Source organism: Ceratotherium simum, chromosome 24, assembly GCF_057802395.1.
Source record: "Ceratotherium simum simum isolate JZ-2026a chromosome 24, ASM5780239v1, whole genome shotgun sequence".
Classification (NCBI taxonomy): domain Eukaryota; kingdom Metazoa; phylum Chordata; class Mammalia; order Perissodactyla; family Rhinocerotidae; genus Ceratotherium; species Ceratotherium simum.
In genome coordinates, this window is record NC_141923.1 from 1,386,336 (window position 1) to 1,402,418 (window position 16,083).

A 16,083-nucleotide genomic window follows, 5' to 3' on the forward strand; every position below is an offset into this window, starting at 1 on the left:
GCCTGTGTCCACACTGCACGCTGACCCGGGCAAGAAGAGGTGCCCACTGGGGATTGGGGGACCAGAGGCCTCAGGTGAGAGGCCCATCAGGTGGGTCAAGTGGGCATAATCCCTGTGGGAGGCAGAGTGCAAAGAGAAGCACAAGAGGCTGGGCTTCCGGCACTCTCCCCTGGGTCCCTGGCACCCGCCACACCCCACTCCCACGCACCCACGTGAGGCAGCCTCGGCCACGTATCAACTCCTCCCAGGCCCTCTGAGACACAAACCACCCAGAAGAAAAAGGAACTTCAGGAAGCAAGAGGTACCCCCTGGTTTCAACCCCATTTTTAGTCTTTGCGGGGCTATCGGGAGGGAGTTCACACCTCCGAGGACCAGGCTATGAACTCCGAGGAGCCGGGTAGTGGGCACAGAACACGGCGCCACAAGGAGCCACACGTGCCTGGGGCCAGAGCACAGAGGGGGCGGGGGCTCGTCAGAGATCCAGACTGGACTGCGGGGGATCCGTACTCATGGCCTGCACCCTTGGTGAGTGGGGTCCCCACGGAGGAGGGGGAGGGAGTGAACTGGGGACAGTGGAACCAGCCGCAGGAGCTGAGGGGAGACCAGACCCTCAGGGACGTCACAGAGGGTCTCGAGCAGCTCAGCCAGCAAGGGGGATGGCAGGCTGCCCACAGGCCACAGCGCCAACCCAGACCCAGCACCAGGGAGCCATGGGCGGGGGCATGCCCATGCCAACAGAGCTGGATCTACCAGAGACAGACGGAGTTTGGCTGGGCTGAAGTACCCAGGGACTTCGAGGAACGTGATGGGCTGGGAGGCCAGCAGCCTGAGGGTTGGACTTGGCCAGCTGTGCTGAGGGCAGGGCCTGGCAGGAGCTGAGCTGCTGCAGGACAGAAGCCAGGATGGACAGATGGGTTTGAGCACAGGACACAGGGAGGGGCCTGGATCAGGACAGGTGAGGAAGAGGACCCCCAGGTGGCCTAAGGATCCTCCTGTCCAGTCCAATGGACACAGCTCGAGCCCCAGGGCAGGGTCAGTGGTGGTGGTCATGGGTCCTGGGCTCCGACCAAGGCCAAGGGCAGCAGGTGAGCCAGGAGCAGAGCAAGGGGGCAGCGTGGGCTCCCGTGTGCTCAGAACTCAGACAGCACAGGGCTGAGCAGGAGCTCAGTGGGCTGTGGGAGGGGCGTCGGGAGCCAGGCAATGAGGGTCAAGAGCAGGAGCCGGGGCTCCAGGGGCTGCGAGCTGGTGGGCACAGGGCAGCTGACCTGGCAGCTGCAGGGAGCAAGGTCCAGAGGGGACTTCCAGACAGGTCTTCCGAGGGTGTTGCAGGGCGAGGAGAGGATGAGGCCCAGCTGGGGCCAGGAGCTCATCTGGGAAGGGATTAGGCCATGGGAGGGCCTCTGAAAGGGGAGAGCTGACCAGAGAGAGTGTGGGCACCTGATGGCTCCAGGAGAGAAAGCCCAACGCTGGGAAATGAATGAGACCAAGAAGAGTGCAACCCTGGGCTGAGGGCTCCGGGACAGGCAGGAGGGGCAGAGGCAGCCCTGGGGAGACCCAGCAGTCCTGGGCTGAGCTCAGGGACCTGTGGGAGGGGGGATCGTAGGGCAGGGAGGGGTAGGGAGCTGCTGTGGATCAGGAGCTCCAGGGATGAGGGGCAGAGCAGCTACAGATGAGCAGGGCAGGTAGGAGGACCCGCGGAGCAGGCAGAGCAGCTATAGGTGAGCCGGGGTAGGTGGAGGGCAGGAAGGGCAGGGGGCTGCCCTGGAACTCCAAGGGGGCTGGCAGAGCTTGGGAGGTAAGCAGCGACAGGTGGAGGGCAAGAGGGGCAGGGGGCTGCCTAGAAGCTCAGGGAAGAGGGTCAGTCAGCCTTAGATAAATGGTGCCCAGGACAGGCGGAGCTGAGCAGGTACAGGGATCAGGGCCAGCTGGGGTTCAGGGGCCTCAGGTGTCCTCCCTGTGCAGGGAGGAGAGTGTGAGCTGGTTGAGGGGCCAGGTGATGGTGAGTTCTGATGGAGGGGTACACTGGGATCGAAGTTCCCTGAGGCTGAAGTGGCAGGGGGGCACCCCTGGTGGGACGAGACGTGGTGCAGTTCTTGGGTCCAGGAGCACCAGCTCTGTACCAAGGCCCTGTGGAGGCGTAGGTAGGAGAGCTAGACACACAGAAGCAGTGCAGGGTGGCACAGGGCAGTGGACCTGGTGGAGGGAAAAGACAGCGTTCATTTGGGGCCTGACCCTGGGCTGCCAGCCTGGGGAAAGGTCGGGCAGGGCCCTGGGGCTGAGCAGACAGGAGTCAGGGACACAGGGGATAGGCCTGGCCCAGATGTGTGGGTAGAGGGTGCACCCCGATCCACACTGGGGCCTGGGGATGCTGGCACCGAGGGGAGAGGAGGGCCCAGGGCCACGCACGGCTCCCACCCAACATGAGGGGCAGGCTGGGCTGGGGAAGGACTCTGGCTGGAGGAGGGCTCTGGAGTGAGGAAGGAGCTGGACAGGCCCAAGAGCAGGGATGGCGGAGGGCAGGGGGCTCTGGGAGAGAGGGGCCGGAGGTGAGCTCAGGAAGCCATGCCAAGAGGACCTGAGGAGGGACGGTGGGCCCAGAGGCAGATTTAGGAGCCTGGGCTGGGAGGCCTCAGGGACAGAGGGGAGGAGGAGAAGGAAACTCCCAGGGACGGGGTCCAGGACAGGGATGGGGTCCAGGGCAGAGACGGCATCCAGGGCAGGGACAGGGTGAGGGCAAGGACAGGGTCCAGGGCAAGGACAGGGTCCAGGGCAGGGACAGGGTTCAGGGCAAGGACAGGGTCCAGGGCAGGGACAGGGTTCAGGGCAAGGACAGGATCCAGGGCAGGGACAGGGTCCAGGGCAGGGACAGGGTTCAGGGCAGGGAAAGGGTCCAGGGCAAGGACGGGGTCCAGGGCAGGGACAGGGTCCAGGGCAGGGGCTGGGTCCAGGGCAGGGACGGGGTCCAGGGCAGGGGCTGGGTCCAGGGCAGGAACGGGGTCCAGGGCAGGGACAGGGTTCAGGGCAGGGATGGGATCCAGGGCAGAGGCCGGGTTCAGGGCAGGGACAGGGTGAGGGCAGGGCCGGGGAGGAGGGCCCGTGGTGTCTTGGCTGCAGAGCTGACTCAGAAGACACAGGGTCTGGCAAGGAGAGACAAGTCACGACGAAGGCTCTGTGCTGAGGGGCCAGGAGGAGACACAGGTGGCGTGGGCAGAGGCCAACAGCACCCGAGAGGTGCCTGCTTGCCCAGGGCACGGCCAGGCTAGGGCAACAGGACATTGGATTGTGGGATCAGCAGAAGCCGGCCAGTAGCAGTGGTCTCGGGTCAGGTCTCGGACAGAGGGTTCAATCAGGCTGGCCACCCGTTGAAGGCCAGAGTGGGGACAAGGGGGCAGGGGCCCTGAAGGTGGTCATCCAGTGTTGATGCAGAGGCACCAGCCCTGGGGGATGGGGAGCCACGTGGGGCATCTAGTCTGCAGACTCCCTGGAAGCACATTGGCGCTGGGGTCAGTGATGTCCCAGGCCTGGGCACCTGACACTCTGCCCAGGCTCTCGCAGGGTGAGGCCCTGGTGGTCTCACGGCCTCCTCTCTTGCAGCCTCCACCAAGGCCCCATCACTCTTCCCACTGGCCCCATGCTGTGGGGACACATCTGGCCCCACGGTGGCCCTGGGCTGCCTGGTCTCCAGCTACATCCCAGAGCCAGTGACCGTGTCCTGGAACTCGGGCTCCCTGACCAGTGGCGTGCACACCTTCCCGCCCGTCCTGAGGTCCTCGGGGCTCTACACCCTCAGCAGCATCGTGACCGTGCCTGCCAGCAGCTTGGAGAGCCAGACCTACACCTGCAACGTAGCCCACCCGGCCAGCAGCACCAAGGTGGACAAGAGAGTCGGTGAGAGGAGGGGCTGCATGGAGGGTGTTCCCTGCGAGACAGGCCAGGGGTCAGCCCTCCTGCCTGGACCCCAGGGCAGCAAGGGAGGCCTCCCTAGCTCAGAGAGGGGTCCTCTGGGTGTTTCCGCCATGCTCAGGGTGGGGGCAGGCTGGACACCCCTAACCCAGCCCCTGGGCCCACAGAGGTGGGAGCTGGTCTCAGATCTGCCAAAACCTAGCCCTGACCTAAGCCCACACCAAGGCCATTGGTAACCCACAGTCTGCTCTCTCTGCAGTCGTAAGAGACCCGAAGTCCTGCAGCAAGTCTCCCGAATGCCCAGGTGAGTCAGCCGGGCCTGGCCCTCCACTCCCGGGAGGTGGCAGAGCACAGGCAGGGCCCGTGGGGGGATGAGCACCCAAGAAGAGGCTCGCCCAGGTGCTGACCACTCCCCCATGTCTCCCACCCCTGTTCTAGGAGGGCCTTTGGTCTTCATCTTCCCCCCAAAACCCAAAGACACCCTCATGATCTCCCGAAGGCCTGAGGTCACCTGCATGGTGGTAGACGTGAGCCATGAAGACCCTGATGTCCAGTTCACCTGGTACATGGACGCCACAGAGGTGAGCACGGCTGCAACGAAGATGAAGGAGGAGCAGTTCAACAGCACCTACCGCGTGGTCAGCGTCCTCCCCGTCCAGCACCAGGACTGGCTAAGTGGAAAGGCGTTCAAGTGTAAGGTCAACAACAGAGCCCTCCCGGCCCCCATTGAGAGGACCATCTCCAAGGCCAAAGGTGAGAGCAGGACAGACGGGTGTGGGGAGGGTCCCCAGGGGCCGTGCAGGGAGTGACGATCTGTACCAATCCCTGTCCCCACAGGGCAGGCCCGGGAGCCACAGGTGTACATCCTGCCCCCACACCGGGACGAGCTGTCCAGGAACACGGTCAGCGTGACCTGCCTGGTCAAAGACTTCTACCCACCTGACATCGTTGTTGAGTGGCAGAGCGATGAGCATCCAGAGCCGGAGGGCAAGTACAGCACCACCTCAGCCCAGCGGGACAGCGACGGGTCCTACTTCCTGTACAGCAAGCTCTCAGTGGAGACGGACAGGTGGAAGCAGGGAGAAATGTTCACATGTGCGGTGATGCACGAGGCTCTCCACAATCACTATAGGCAGAGATCCATCTCCCAGTCTCCGGGTAAATAAGCCACATGCACGGCATATCGGCGAGCCCTCCCTCCATCCCCGAAGGCTCTCAGGGTCCCACGAGGACAACTGAGCCCCCACCCCTGTGTACACACCTCCCGGGCCCTCTGGCATGAAATAAAGCACCCAGCATGGCCCTGGGACCCTGCAACACTGTCATGGTTCTTTCCGAGGCAGAGCTCTGGTGTATGGCCAGGCCTGCTGGGGACAAGGCCGCCGAGCTCTGAGACCACAGTTGTCACCATTAGGGCAAAGAGTGGGTCCCACTGAAGCCAGACTCAGAGCCCTGGGCTGTGCAGGCCACACAGGATTGCTGGAGGGGCTGCCTGAGGAGGGGAGGGGACATCGCCAGAGGCGGCAGCTCCTCTGGGTCCCCCTCCAGCAGCAGATGCTCGGGGCTGGAGTGTGGCCAGGGAACAGGAGAAGCCCCTCCGGAGCCCCTCAGGGAAATGTGTGCACAGGCTGTCCCTCCTCTGTAGGGGCCCAAGCTGTGGGACAGTGGCCCGTCCTTGTCCTCCGGGGTTCCCTGTCCACTGGGTCACTTGAGAGGTCCACCCAGTTGCTCTGACCCATATGGGAGACTTGCCTGGCCCCTGGTAGGGCGACAGGCCCTGCTTTCCCCTCAGGCACTCTGAGATCAGGCCACCACCGTCCCCCAGGTGATATGGCTCTGCCCGGCTTTGTCCTGCCGGGCCTGGCCTGTCCACTTGTGGGGACACTCACCCACGGATCCAAAGGTGTCACTGAGCGCCCAAGGAAAGGACCATCCATGACACCCACGTGGACAATGAGCCCACACCCACTGAAAACAAGCCCCTCTCACTGAGCTGTGCCAGCACACACACCACCTCCACACACATGCACGTTTGCACACGCACACACACACACAGCAGACCTTACACACTGGGGCTCCCACAAGGGCATCCTGCACATTCCCAACAAAGCACGGAGCCCAGTCTCCTGACCCCTCACCGTGGACACCAGAGGGTCCCCACAGCCTCCAACACCCCGGGGGCTGCTCAGGCCTCATCCTGACACTGACCACACTAACCAGCTCTGACAACTGGCCCTCCTCATCCCAGGGGTACATACACCCCCACCCTGACACGCAGAAATCCCCCCACACCCAGCTTGTGCCCAGCACTCCCACCACTCTGCACTGGGGACACACCCAACCCTGTCTCAGCCCCCCTCCCTGGGACAGGGTCCCCACTGTGGACAGGCTCTGCTGACCCTCCGCCCTCTGGGCCTGGTCCCCGGGAGAGACGAGGTGGGGCCTGAGCCTCTGTCCTGCAGACGTTGGGGCACCTTCTCCCCAGAGGGCCCCAACAGAGGGCAGAGCAGAGGAGAGGGCTGTCCCCCACTGGCCAGGCTGAGATCTGGGTCAAGGGTGACTAGACGAGTCCTGGGGTCCCAGCTAGAGCAACAGGGGAGCTGAGGTTGGTGCCCAGAGATAGTCCTCAGGGCCTTGCTGGCCCAGCCCAGCTGGGGGCTCCCACCTGCCCCATCCACCCTGCCCCAGAGGGAATCACCCCCCGAGGCCCTGCCAACCCTGCACCAGGCCCCCATGGGCAGGCACAGCACTGACCACCCCCTCCCTGTCCAGAGATGGTCCTGGACCAGAGCTGTGTCGAGACCCAAGAGGGGGAGCTGGACGGGCTGTGGACCACCATCTCCATCTTCATCACACTCTTCCTGCTCAGTGTGGGCTACAGCGCCACCGTCACCCTCTTCAAGGTGGGCCAGGCCCTCCCCACGTCGTCCCCTACTCTCACCATGCTGTCAGCACACTGTCTTCACCATGTCCCTCAATGTCCCCTTGCTATCCCCTCATCTCCCCACCATGTTTTCAGTGTTCCCACACCGTCCCCTTGCTGCCCATCACTGTCCCCTCACTTTCTCCACACTGTACCTACATTAACCCATCCCTGTCCCCAACAGACCACGGGCTGTCCTAACACTTTCACCACACTGTCCCGACTGTCCCCTCACTGTCGTCTCACTCCCCTTGCTATCCTGTCACTGTCCCCACCATGTCCCTTCCTTGTCCCCTTGCAGTCTCTACCATGTCCTCTTGCTGTCCCCTCTCTGTCCCCTCACTGCCCGCTCACTGTTCCATCACTGTCCCTATGCTATGCCCTGTCAGTCCACTGACTGTCACCAGCAGCATGTCCCCACGTCGTCCCCAGCTGGACCCCCCACTGTCAGGCAGCCCCGGGTGCAGGGAGGGCAGGCCCTGGCAGGAGGCTGGCGTTGGGGTCCAGGCCATGCTCACCCCTCGCCCGCCCACTGCAGGTGAAGTGGATCTTCTCCTCGGTGGTGGAGCTGAAGCGGACCATCATCCCCGACTACACGAACATGATCAGGCAAGGGCCCTAGGGCCACTCCTCCTGGGTGGGTGTGCAGGGCTGTCCCAGACTTTGCACAGGATCCTAGTCCATCTGTACATGATGTTCAACATGCCCCTCAGACCTGCTCCTCTGCTTTCTGACCTCCCCCGACTCTGAACTACCGCACTCTGACCTCATGGCCCCTTTGACCTGCACTTCACACTCTGGCCTCACAGCCACCACACGCTGCATCCTGCCCCCTGAACCCCATTTGGAGAACCAAACGGACAGCAGTTGTAACCCTGAGCTGAGCTGATGGACGCCCACCAGCCGCTCCACAGCAGCCACCAAGAAACACCAGGGCTATGTGGATGCTAAGTCATCAGGGCCGAGCGTCCCTCACCAGGACTCCCCCAGGGTCGGCATGTACGGTCACCCTGGAGGAGGTGGAGGGCCGATGTGCCCATGTCCATCTGGGCAGGGATGGGCCTTCAAGCAAACTGCATCCACGCCGGGATTCAGGACACAGGGTTCCCAAGAGGAGACGCGTGGTTTCAGATCCTCGAGTGGAAACATCTGCTGCCAAGGCCAGGAGGACACGGGGCCGTCGTCCATCAACAGGGAAGCTTCCAGATGTGACCCTAACAGTCACTCAGCACGCCTCCACCCAGGGAGAGCACTCGGAGGAGGGCCTGGGCCCACGGCCACAGCAGGAGCCCTGGTAGGTGGGGGCGGCAGCACATGGCGAGGGGATGAGCATGCAGGCAGATGGCCTCCTGGAGCAGGGCCTGAGCCACGTTCCGCAGGAACTCCAGGTTGCTCCACGGCCCGGGGGTGGGATACGAGACCACCAAGGAGAGAGCCCATGGCCTTGGGGAGCCGCCCAGGTGGACCAAGGTCAGACCCCTGAACTCACCAGCCCGGGATTCGATTCCCCCCTCACGTCTCTGAGTGAATGGCAAGTCTGCGTCTCTAGATGGGAAGGACACAGATGCACAAGGGAAGGAGAGGCGGACCCCCGCACTGACTACGGGAGGACAATGCCCAGATAGATTGCTCAAAGGAAAGGCCACAGTTGTAGCTTCGGTAGATTTTTCCTTCATTATACATTTCTGAGGCCCATTGATTTTCTTTATTCTTACTTTGTTTAAAACAACAATAAAACATCCTTAAAAATTCCACACCTCACTGTGTTGATGTACCTCGTGAAATCTACAACCTGGCCAAGTCGCGCATCAGGGACACCCTCCACACCCTCCCAGCTGCAGAACCTTCCAGCCCATCCTCCCCTCCTGCCCTCAGCTCTCCTCCAGCCCCTGGGGTTCTGTGGGTGAGGAAGGCAGCCCAGAAATGGGGCTATGAGGAGGGGCGAGGGGGCTGACGGGGCGTGGTGGAGAGCAGGGCCAGCCTGGGGCCAGGGGCAAGAGGAGCTTCCAGCACTGGCCGTGGCCAAAAGCAAGACCCCCATGCTGTGTGTGTATGAGTCAGCATGGCTGCTGCAATGACCAGCCTGGGCGGCCTGAACAACAGACATTTGTTCTCTCACACGTCTGGAGGCTGCACCTCCCAGAGCAGGTGTCAGCAGAGTGGGGTTCTGCTGAGGCCTCTCTCCTAGCTGTGTAGACGGCCTCTTCTCCCCGTGTCCTCGCCCCGGCCTCCCTCTGAGAGTGTCTGTGCCCTGATCCCTCTTCTTATAGGACAGGCAGTCACACTGGATTAGGGCCCAGCCTACTGACCCCATTTTAACTTACTACACATTGAAAGACTCTATCTCCAGATATAGCCATATTCAGAAGTCCTGGGGGTCACGGCTTCAAGATTTGATATTGGGGAACACAATTCATCCCAAAACAGGGAAATTAGGTCCAGGAACACACACACGCAGTACCCTGACCCCACCCACTCAGGTATCAAATACCTCGGTCCCTCACACTGCCTCCTGACCCGAGTGTCTGCTCACGCTGTTCCCTTCCCCTAGTGTTCGCTCCCTCTACACACCCAGCAAATCCTACACAGCCTTCTCTTAGCTCTGAGCTCCACACCTCCTCCTCTGTCAGTCTTCCCTAATGCACCCACGAGAATGCACCCCACCCTCCCCTGGCCTGTGTCTATGCCAGCCTCTCCCAGTCAGTATCCACCTGCGTCCATCACCCCAGACGTGAAGTACATGAGCCTGCAAACAGTGACGTAAGGACACTGTGATAAGTGCTGTGAGGGAAAACTGTGGCGCTGTGAGGCCACACAACAGAAGGGACGGAGGGAAGCTGTCCCAGGGGAGCGCCCTGAACCAGAGCCCTGGAGGAACGGAGTGGCCAGCCTCCCTCGGGTCTGCTCCTCAATACCTGGTCTCCTGCCCCCTCCCGGTCACAGAACTTCCTTGACCCAGGATAACTGGGGCCATGGGGAGAAGACATTTGCGACATGTTGAAGGACAGGTTTTAACATGGTGATCACGACTCTCATATAGACAGATAATGAACACATTTCAAAGACTATTTAACTCATTAATTAAGGGGTTATAAGTAGTTTAAAGTAGAGTTCAAAGTCCCTCACTGATATAGTGGAATCAAGAATGCTAAAAAGAGTTTATCAACAGATGCATTTTTGAATGCACCTGGCTTTCTCCACAGGAGGCAGGGAAGAATCAACCATCCTTCCAGAATAGAGAATTCCCATCGCCTTTGATTCTCTACAACTTACAGAGCTGTAAAAGAGCTCAAAGGCAATGGAGAGTGCAGAGACCCTGCTGAGTCGAGTAACCTGGAGCAGGGTGCCAGACAGTGCCATGCTTCCCACTGAAGACCGAAGAAGTCGTCTTTGGTCCACTTAGAGTCTTTCACAATATTTCCTAAACATACAACTGACAACATGTCCAGAACATAGAGAGAACTCCTGCAAATCAATTAGAAAAATTGCATAATTCAGTAGAGAAATAGGCAAGAGAATTGAACAGACACCTCACAAAAGATATCCAAAGAGCCATTAAACATAGGAAAAGGATGCTGAACCACACTCGTTACAAGGGGAATGAAAATGAAAAATCACATGAGAGAAAGCAGTTCCAATTCCCATAGTGGGGGAGCAGCTTGTACCAGATGAACCCCTGCAGACAGCATCACACACTCCGGAAACCTACTCAAAACAACAATGGCTGAAGGCGCTGGAGAATTGCCAAAGCTAAGCAGACACTGGAGGAGATTAGCCCTCGGAAGGTCCATCTGCAGGTGCCCCCCAGGCCATGCCACAGGTGCAAGGGGAACACAGCAGACACGGCACCATCCTGGCCAGAGGGCTCAGGTCATGGGATTCATGGCTGCATTTCAAGAGCCTCTGGAAATGAAGGGGCGATGTCCATAAGAGGAGGGAGACTGAAGGGGAACCCCAAAATCTGCATGGAATCCCTGCTCAGTCCTGGGCTGATCCCTCAACTGTGCGTGTGTAGTGGAAACTCCAAAGGGCCCATCAAGAAACACTGGCTGGGAGGTTGAAAGACCTGCAGAGATTTCAGCTCAGACCAACCACATGGCAGATGGACGTGGAGTCTGAATCCAGTCAAGCTAACTGCCTCTGACATGAAAACCAATACTTTTCCAGGAAGAGGGCCTAACATGGAAGCAGGGAAACGTCCTGCCCCCTACAGGAGCAAGCCCTGCCCCGACCGAGAAAGAAGAGAGGACAAGCAGGCTGAGACCTGCGAGGAAGGCCAAGTCCAGGCCCCTTGAGAGGAGCAGACCATCTGTAGAGGGGGGCGGAAAGCCCCGGGCGGCCCTCAGCCCTGCACGGAGACAGCCAGGCCATGCCTTGGCCTTGGCACCACCTCGCTCTGGTCTCCTGCAGGCTGGCCAGGCGGCCGGTCCTCCTGACAAGCAGACCACCCACAGCCAGGGAGCCAGGAGGTCAGAGGCTGCCTGACAGTGGAGTGATGGGGCAGGTACAGGACACTGGCACAGCCAGGGGGCCCGGGGCACCCAGACTCTGAGGGACGAGTCCCGAAGACCCACCTGGACAGAAACTGAGGGCCCAGTCTGTTGGAGCTGATTCCGGGGCAAACGTCTGAGCAGACCTCACCAGGCCTCCCCTTCTGGAAGACAAACCACTCCAGCTATCGGGGGTGGACACCAGGGACAGGTCACCCCTTACCTGAGCTCCTTCAGTGTTTCTAGATGGTTCTCTTACTGTAGGCATGGTGGAGTCAGATGTAGATGATTCCTGTGTTGTTTTCCGGGGGGCCTGGGGGGGAAGTGTGATGGACCCCCAGAGTACCGCTCACTCCCACACCTCCAGGGAACACAGTGGTGAACATGGAAGGTACTGGAAGGCCTGGGCCAAGGCTCTCGCAGTGAAGCCCCTGTCCCCAAGACGACTGTGCAGGCTGGAGACCAGAGGATTCCCTCTACCTGTGTCGACCACACCCGCTCAGCGCAAAAGGACCGACCTGGCAGAGGCTGTTCTGAGATCCAAGAACAGCGGGCGAGGCCGAGAAACTGGGTCAGGACTCAGAAGTCGCTTTGCACCTGTTTCTGGAAAGAGAGCGTGTGGCTCAGGAGGGGGACGTGCATGCCCAGCACACCTGGGGTCACAGCAGAAAGCTGCAGAGATCTCAATTACCCAGGAGGGGCCTTAACGTTTACACATATTTATTAGCACAAGATAAGCCTTTGTTTCGTTCTTGCTCAAAACCCCCTCAACTCCCTCTCGGCCAGGACAGGGTCCGGTTTCTGAAGAGGACCGGTGCTGAAGAGGACCGTGGTCAAGCCCGGGTTACAGCACTGGCAGCAGACTGTGTGTCGCCTGGGGGTCACTTTCAAAGTATGGACCCGCTGCCCACCCCACGCCCCCACACGTGTGCACAGTGTCTACAGGGGTCTCTCCAGGAGGGGCCAGGACCCACTGGAGATTTATGCTGCCAGCTGATCCTCATGGATTCACATTCAGAAGATGCTGCTTAGGGATTGTGGTGAGACACTGAACACACAAACGGACAGCGGCCAGACCACCCATGAACACAGAGCCCTGACCACAGCCTGCAGTAGCAGCCCTGCATGCCCACCCCTCACTGCGGGGACAGCCGGGGCAGCAGCCGGCTCTCTGCACTCAGACCTGCAGGGAGTCAGACCTCCATCTTCAGACACAGCCCAGGGAGTGAACAACCACCCCGTACAGTCGGCCTGAACCTCCGGGCCTTGATCAGTAACTGACGGCTTCCCTAATGTTTGTCCCCACTTCCAGCTTAGGACTGACAGGAGAAAGCCAAATGTGCTCCCCAAGCAATCAGGGGACACTCTGCTTCCCCAGACCCCCTCGAGTACCCCATTTCATATAAAGAAGATTTCTACGCATAGAAAACATTTTAACATGAACGTGTATATTACATGATATGTACTTACATGTACACGTTATAGACACATATACAGATATATTATATACACATAGTAACAACTAACACATGTACATGTAACAACACTACAAAGGCTCCCACGCTCCCTCCTGCCCCGACTGCCTGGCTGTAGCAGCTCCGACTATACTCAGCCTCTGCTTTTCCCGTTTGCATGGTCTTCGTTCCCATAGAGTTTACAGAGACGTGAGGACTTGTGACAAGAGCTCACAATCACGGTCACAAACAGTGACAAATACATCTTGGGACCTGGACACAATAGGGACAAAGGGGAAGCTGGCGAGCGTCCAGTGTAAGGCAGAGCGGGGCACGGGTGACCCGCGGAAACAAGCAGAGAAGGAGTGACACAGGGTTGCCACGACCCCCCAGAACAGGGAGATGAGCAGAGAGCGCCCTCCAGCTACTGCAGCCCGAGCCCTGGGGAGACAGCCGTTGACGGAGGCCCTGCCCGCACCTCCTAACCCTCATGGACCCGTCACACAGCTGAGCCTGCATACACCCCACACAGGCACCCCGATACACGCCACAAAGAGAATCAGGGCGTTTCTTGAGATTTCGAGTGAGTGGCCTGCCAGGGGTCCTTGGTGAGGTGCAGGTGGGTTTGAGCAGCCTCCTGCAGCAGCAAACGTCATGTGCTTCCCCGGGACCCCCACCTGGGCGACTCGGGAAGCCAGCAATGGTTCCTCCTGACCACGCTCCCCCAGCTCCCCTCACGATTTTATATGGTTTGGTTTCCTGGGTGGCCTCAGTCCCGCCCGAAATTCCTGCCAGGGTTTTGTTTCCTAGATCTAACCAGGACTTGCACAGCAATAGGTGAAAAGTACTTCCGGCAAGCAGACCTCAAATGTCGAACTGGCATCGCTTACCTGCCCTGCTGGTTATGAGGGCAGCAGCGATCGTGTTACAACAGGAATGAGACGCAGGTGGTCCGAGACGCACGGTGGCCCATCGGGCTCTTAGGTGGTCTCTGCACCTGCTTGGAATGAGGTGCTGAATGGAGGCAAGGCTGGGGGCCAGGCACTGTCAAGACAGGTGAGTTGAGGCTGTGAATGAGCATTGCCAGGCCATGGCCCGGGGTGTCCTCTTCCCGCTGCTCTGGAGGTCCTGCAGCAATGGATGAGCCTCGCCTCTGACATCCCAGTTCAGGACCATGCCATGGGAAGGGCTTCTATGAATGCCTTCAAAGTATTTCTTTTCTCTCGTAACCTCAGGGCAAATGGTCCTGAAAGCCAGACTCCGGGTCCAGTATGACAGTTTGCAAAATTTCGGTACAAAGTAAATTCACAGCCTCACCCACTTTCTCATGTGAAAGGGTTTGTCTCAAAGAATAGGACCTTCAGAGCCAGAAGGGGACATGTGCGTGGAATCTGATAAAGCCCAGTGGCTTGAACGCCCAAATGGCATGGTCACGTCCTCTTCAGCCACAGTGGCGCACCCCCAGAGAGGTCCAGGGACAGCTCGGCCTGGTTCCTGAGAATCCTATCATGATCCCAAGAGTGACTGAACTTCCTCGACACCAGCCCCACCACCATAACCCCCGCAGACAGCATGGGAACCAGAAGGGGCACCAAGCACCCCAGGTTAATGCACAACGTGACGACTTGTCTTGCCAGATCCTGGGCATAGACGGGCGCAGTGGGCTCTATGGGCCTAACACCCACTAGTGAGGACACACTCAGGGGTTTGTCAAACTCATCAACATTGGTGATGATGAAGAAATGAAAAACATAAGAAAAGTTAACATATTGAGGAATATGAGGAAGCCATTTGGTTTAAAACCAGTTCAGCCCAACCTTGTTTTTCCAGACAGGCCTGACGTGGCCTGTGGAGCATGCATTGTACATCTGCTGTAAACATTTACAGTGACCCACAGCCAAGAATGATGCCCTTAAAGATATCCTCCCCATATCAGCATTTCTTCCCAGACACTAAGGATTCATTACTACCTACTGGGCTCATCTTATGACAACTGACCTACTGTGCTAATGAAGGATCCTGTGACTGTAGTAAAAGGGATATTCTTGTCATGTGTGATGTATGTTCCTTTTTCCAAGATGGTATATGACCATCATGTATACCTTGCTTCTTTGGAGTATACCTCGCTTCTTTGGAGTGCTTCCTTCCTTGGGGAAGGTCACTCTCCCGGGTTATAGTCCTCAAAACTGGCTCATATAACAAACTCACCTCAATTTCATTTATAGATTGATTATGGATTATTTGCATTGACATTTCTTGGCATATTTGGCAGGATTTCAGAGAAACTCACATGAGACCACATGAAATCTACATTGAACTGGCATGCGGTACCAACAGGGACCCATTCTATGGCTCCCCACCCCGGGTTTACTGCATTCTTTGGGTGAACCCAGTGAATTTTCCTGAAACCTGGACCCCCTTATTTTAAGTCAATGGTCCAGAATATTATATGAGTGTTTCAAGCCTTAAGACTGGGTGTCTTATGGGGGGTACTGGTACATTTCCTAGATAAGAGAACTCTAGTGGGAATGTCCTAATCTGATGTGCCTAGGCATAACTTTGGAATGAATGGGGCAGGATGATTTATTTCAATTCGTCTTTAAATTGTAAAGTATTGTGTCTATAAAGTCTCAACAAGTTGTTTGATAGAGAAATGAGAATCTGAACTTGTTCAGCTCCGAAGAGAAGCGACACCAGCTCTTTCCAGATGAAAGGCGTTCTCAGGTGACTGAGAACCTAGTGGAAGTGCCAGAGAATAAATCCTCATGACATGTAGTGGTCCCATAGGAAACTCCACTGTGATCATTCGTGTTCATTAATTAAAGATTCATCCGATGATGTGCACATAAAGATCTGTCATCCAATGCTCTGAGGCCCACAGCAGTTTGAGACTGCTAGCGGAAGGAACCGAGGCGTGTAAGAGGATGTTCAAGAACTTTCTAGGGAATGACACTCACAAACAGCTCATTTCTGACCCACTACACTGTCCCTAGAAATTGTTCAGAGTTTACAGTAAAATGAAACTAAAATTAAAAAGGAAGTCAGGCTTCCAAGAGCCAACCAATTCCCAAACAGGCAGCCTCCTCTTGGAACTCCGATGACTTCATGCTGACACTTGTAAGAGCTTAAAGAAATGGTGATAACTGTCAATGGATGGCAAGATAACCGAGATAATTTAAAATTACAGTGGCCTCTTTGGGGCTCCTTTGAGCTTCTAAAACCTGTCTTTTTAGCACTAGGTCTAAGAGCCATGGAACAGAGAAATCTTTAATCCTTACAGAGTCAACATTGTCACCTTCCAGGACAATTGCTC

At 58.0% G+C, this 16,083-nt stretch overlaps 1 gene segment (V, D, J or C); it reads left to right on the top strand.

Annotated features, from left to right (window-relative positions):
* The first annotated feature begins 243 nt into the window (after positions 1-243).
* LOC101393321 (immunoglobulin heavy constant gamma 1-like) lies at positions 244-8,578 on the top strand. The segment is given in 7 exon segments: positions 244-525; positions 3,595-3,888; positions 4,163-4,207; positions 4,342-4,656; positions 4,741-5,061; positions 6,676-6,806; positions 7,365-8,578. Coding segments are annotated over 7 exon segments (1,206 nt in total).
* Positions 8,579-16,083: the final 7,505 nt, after the last annotated feature.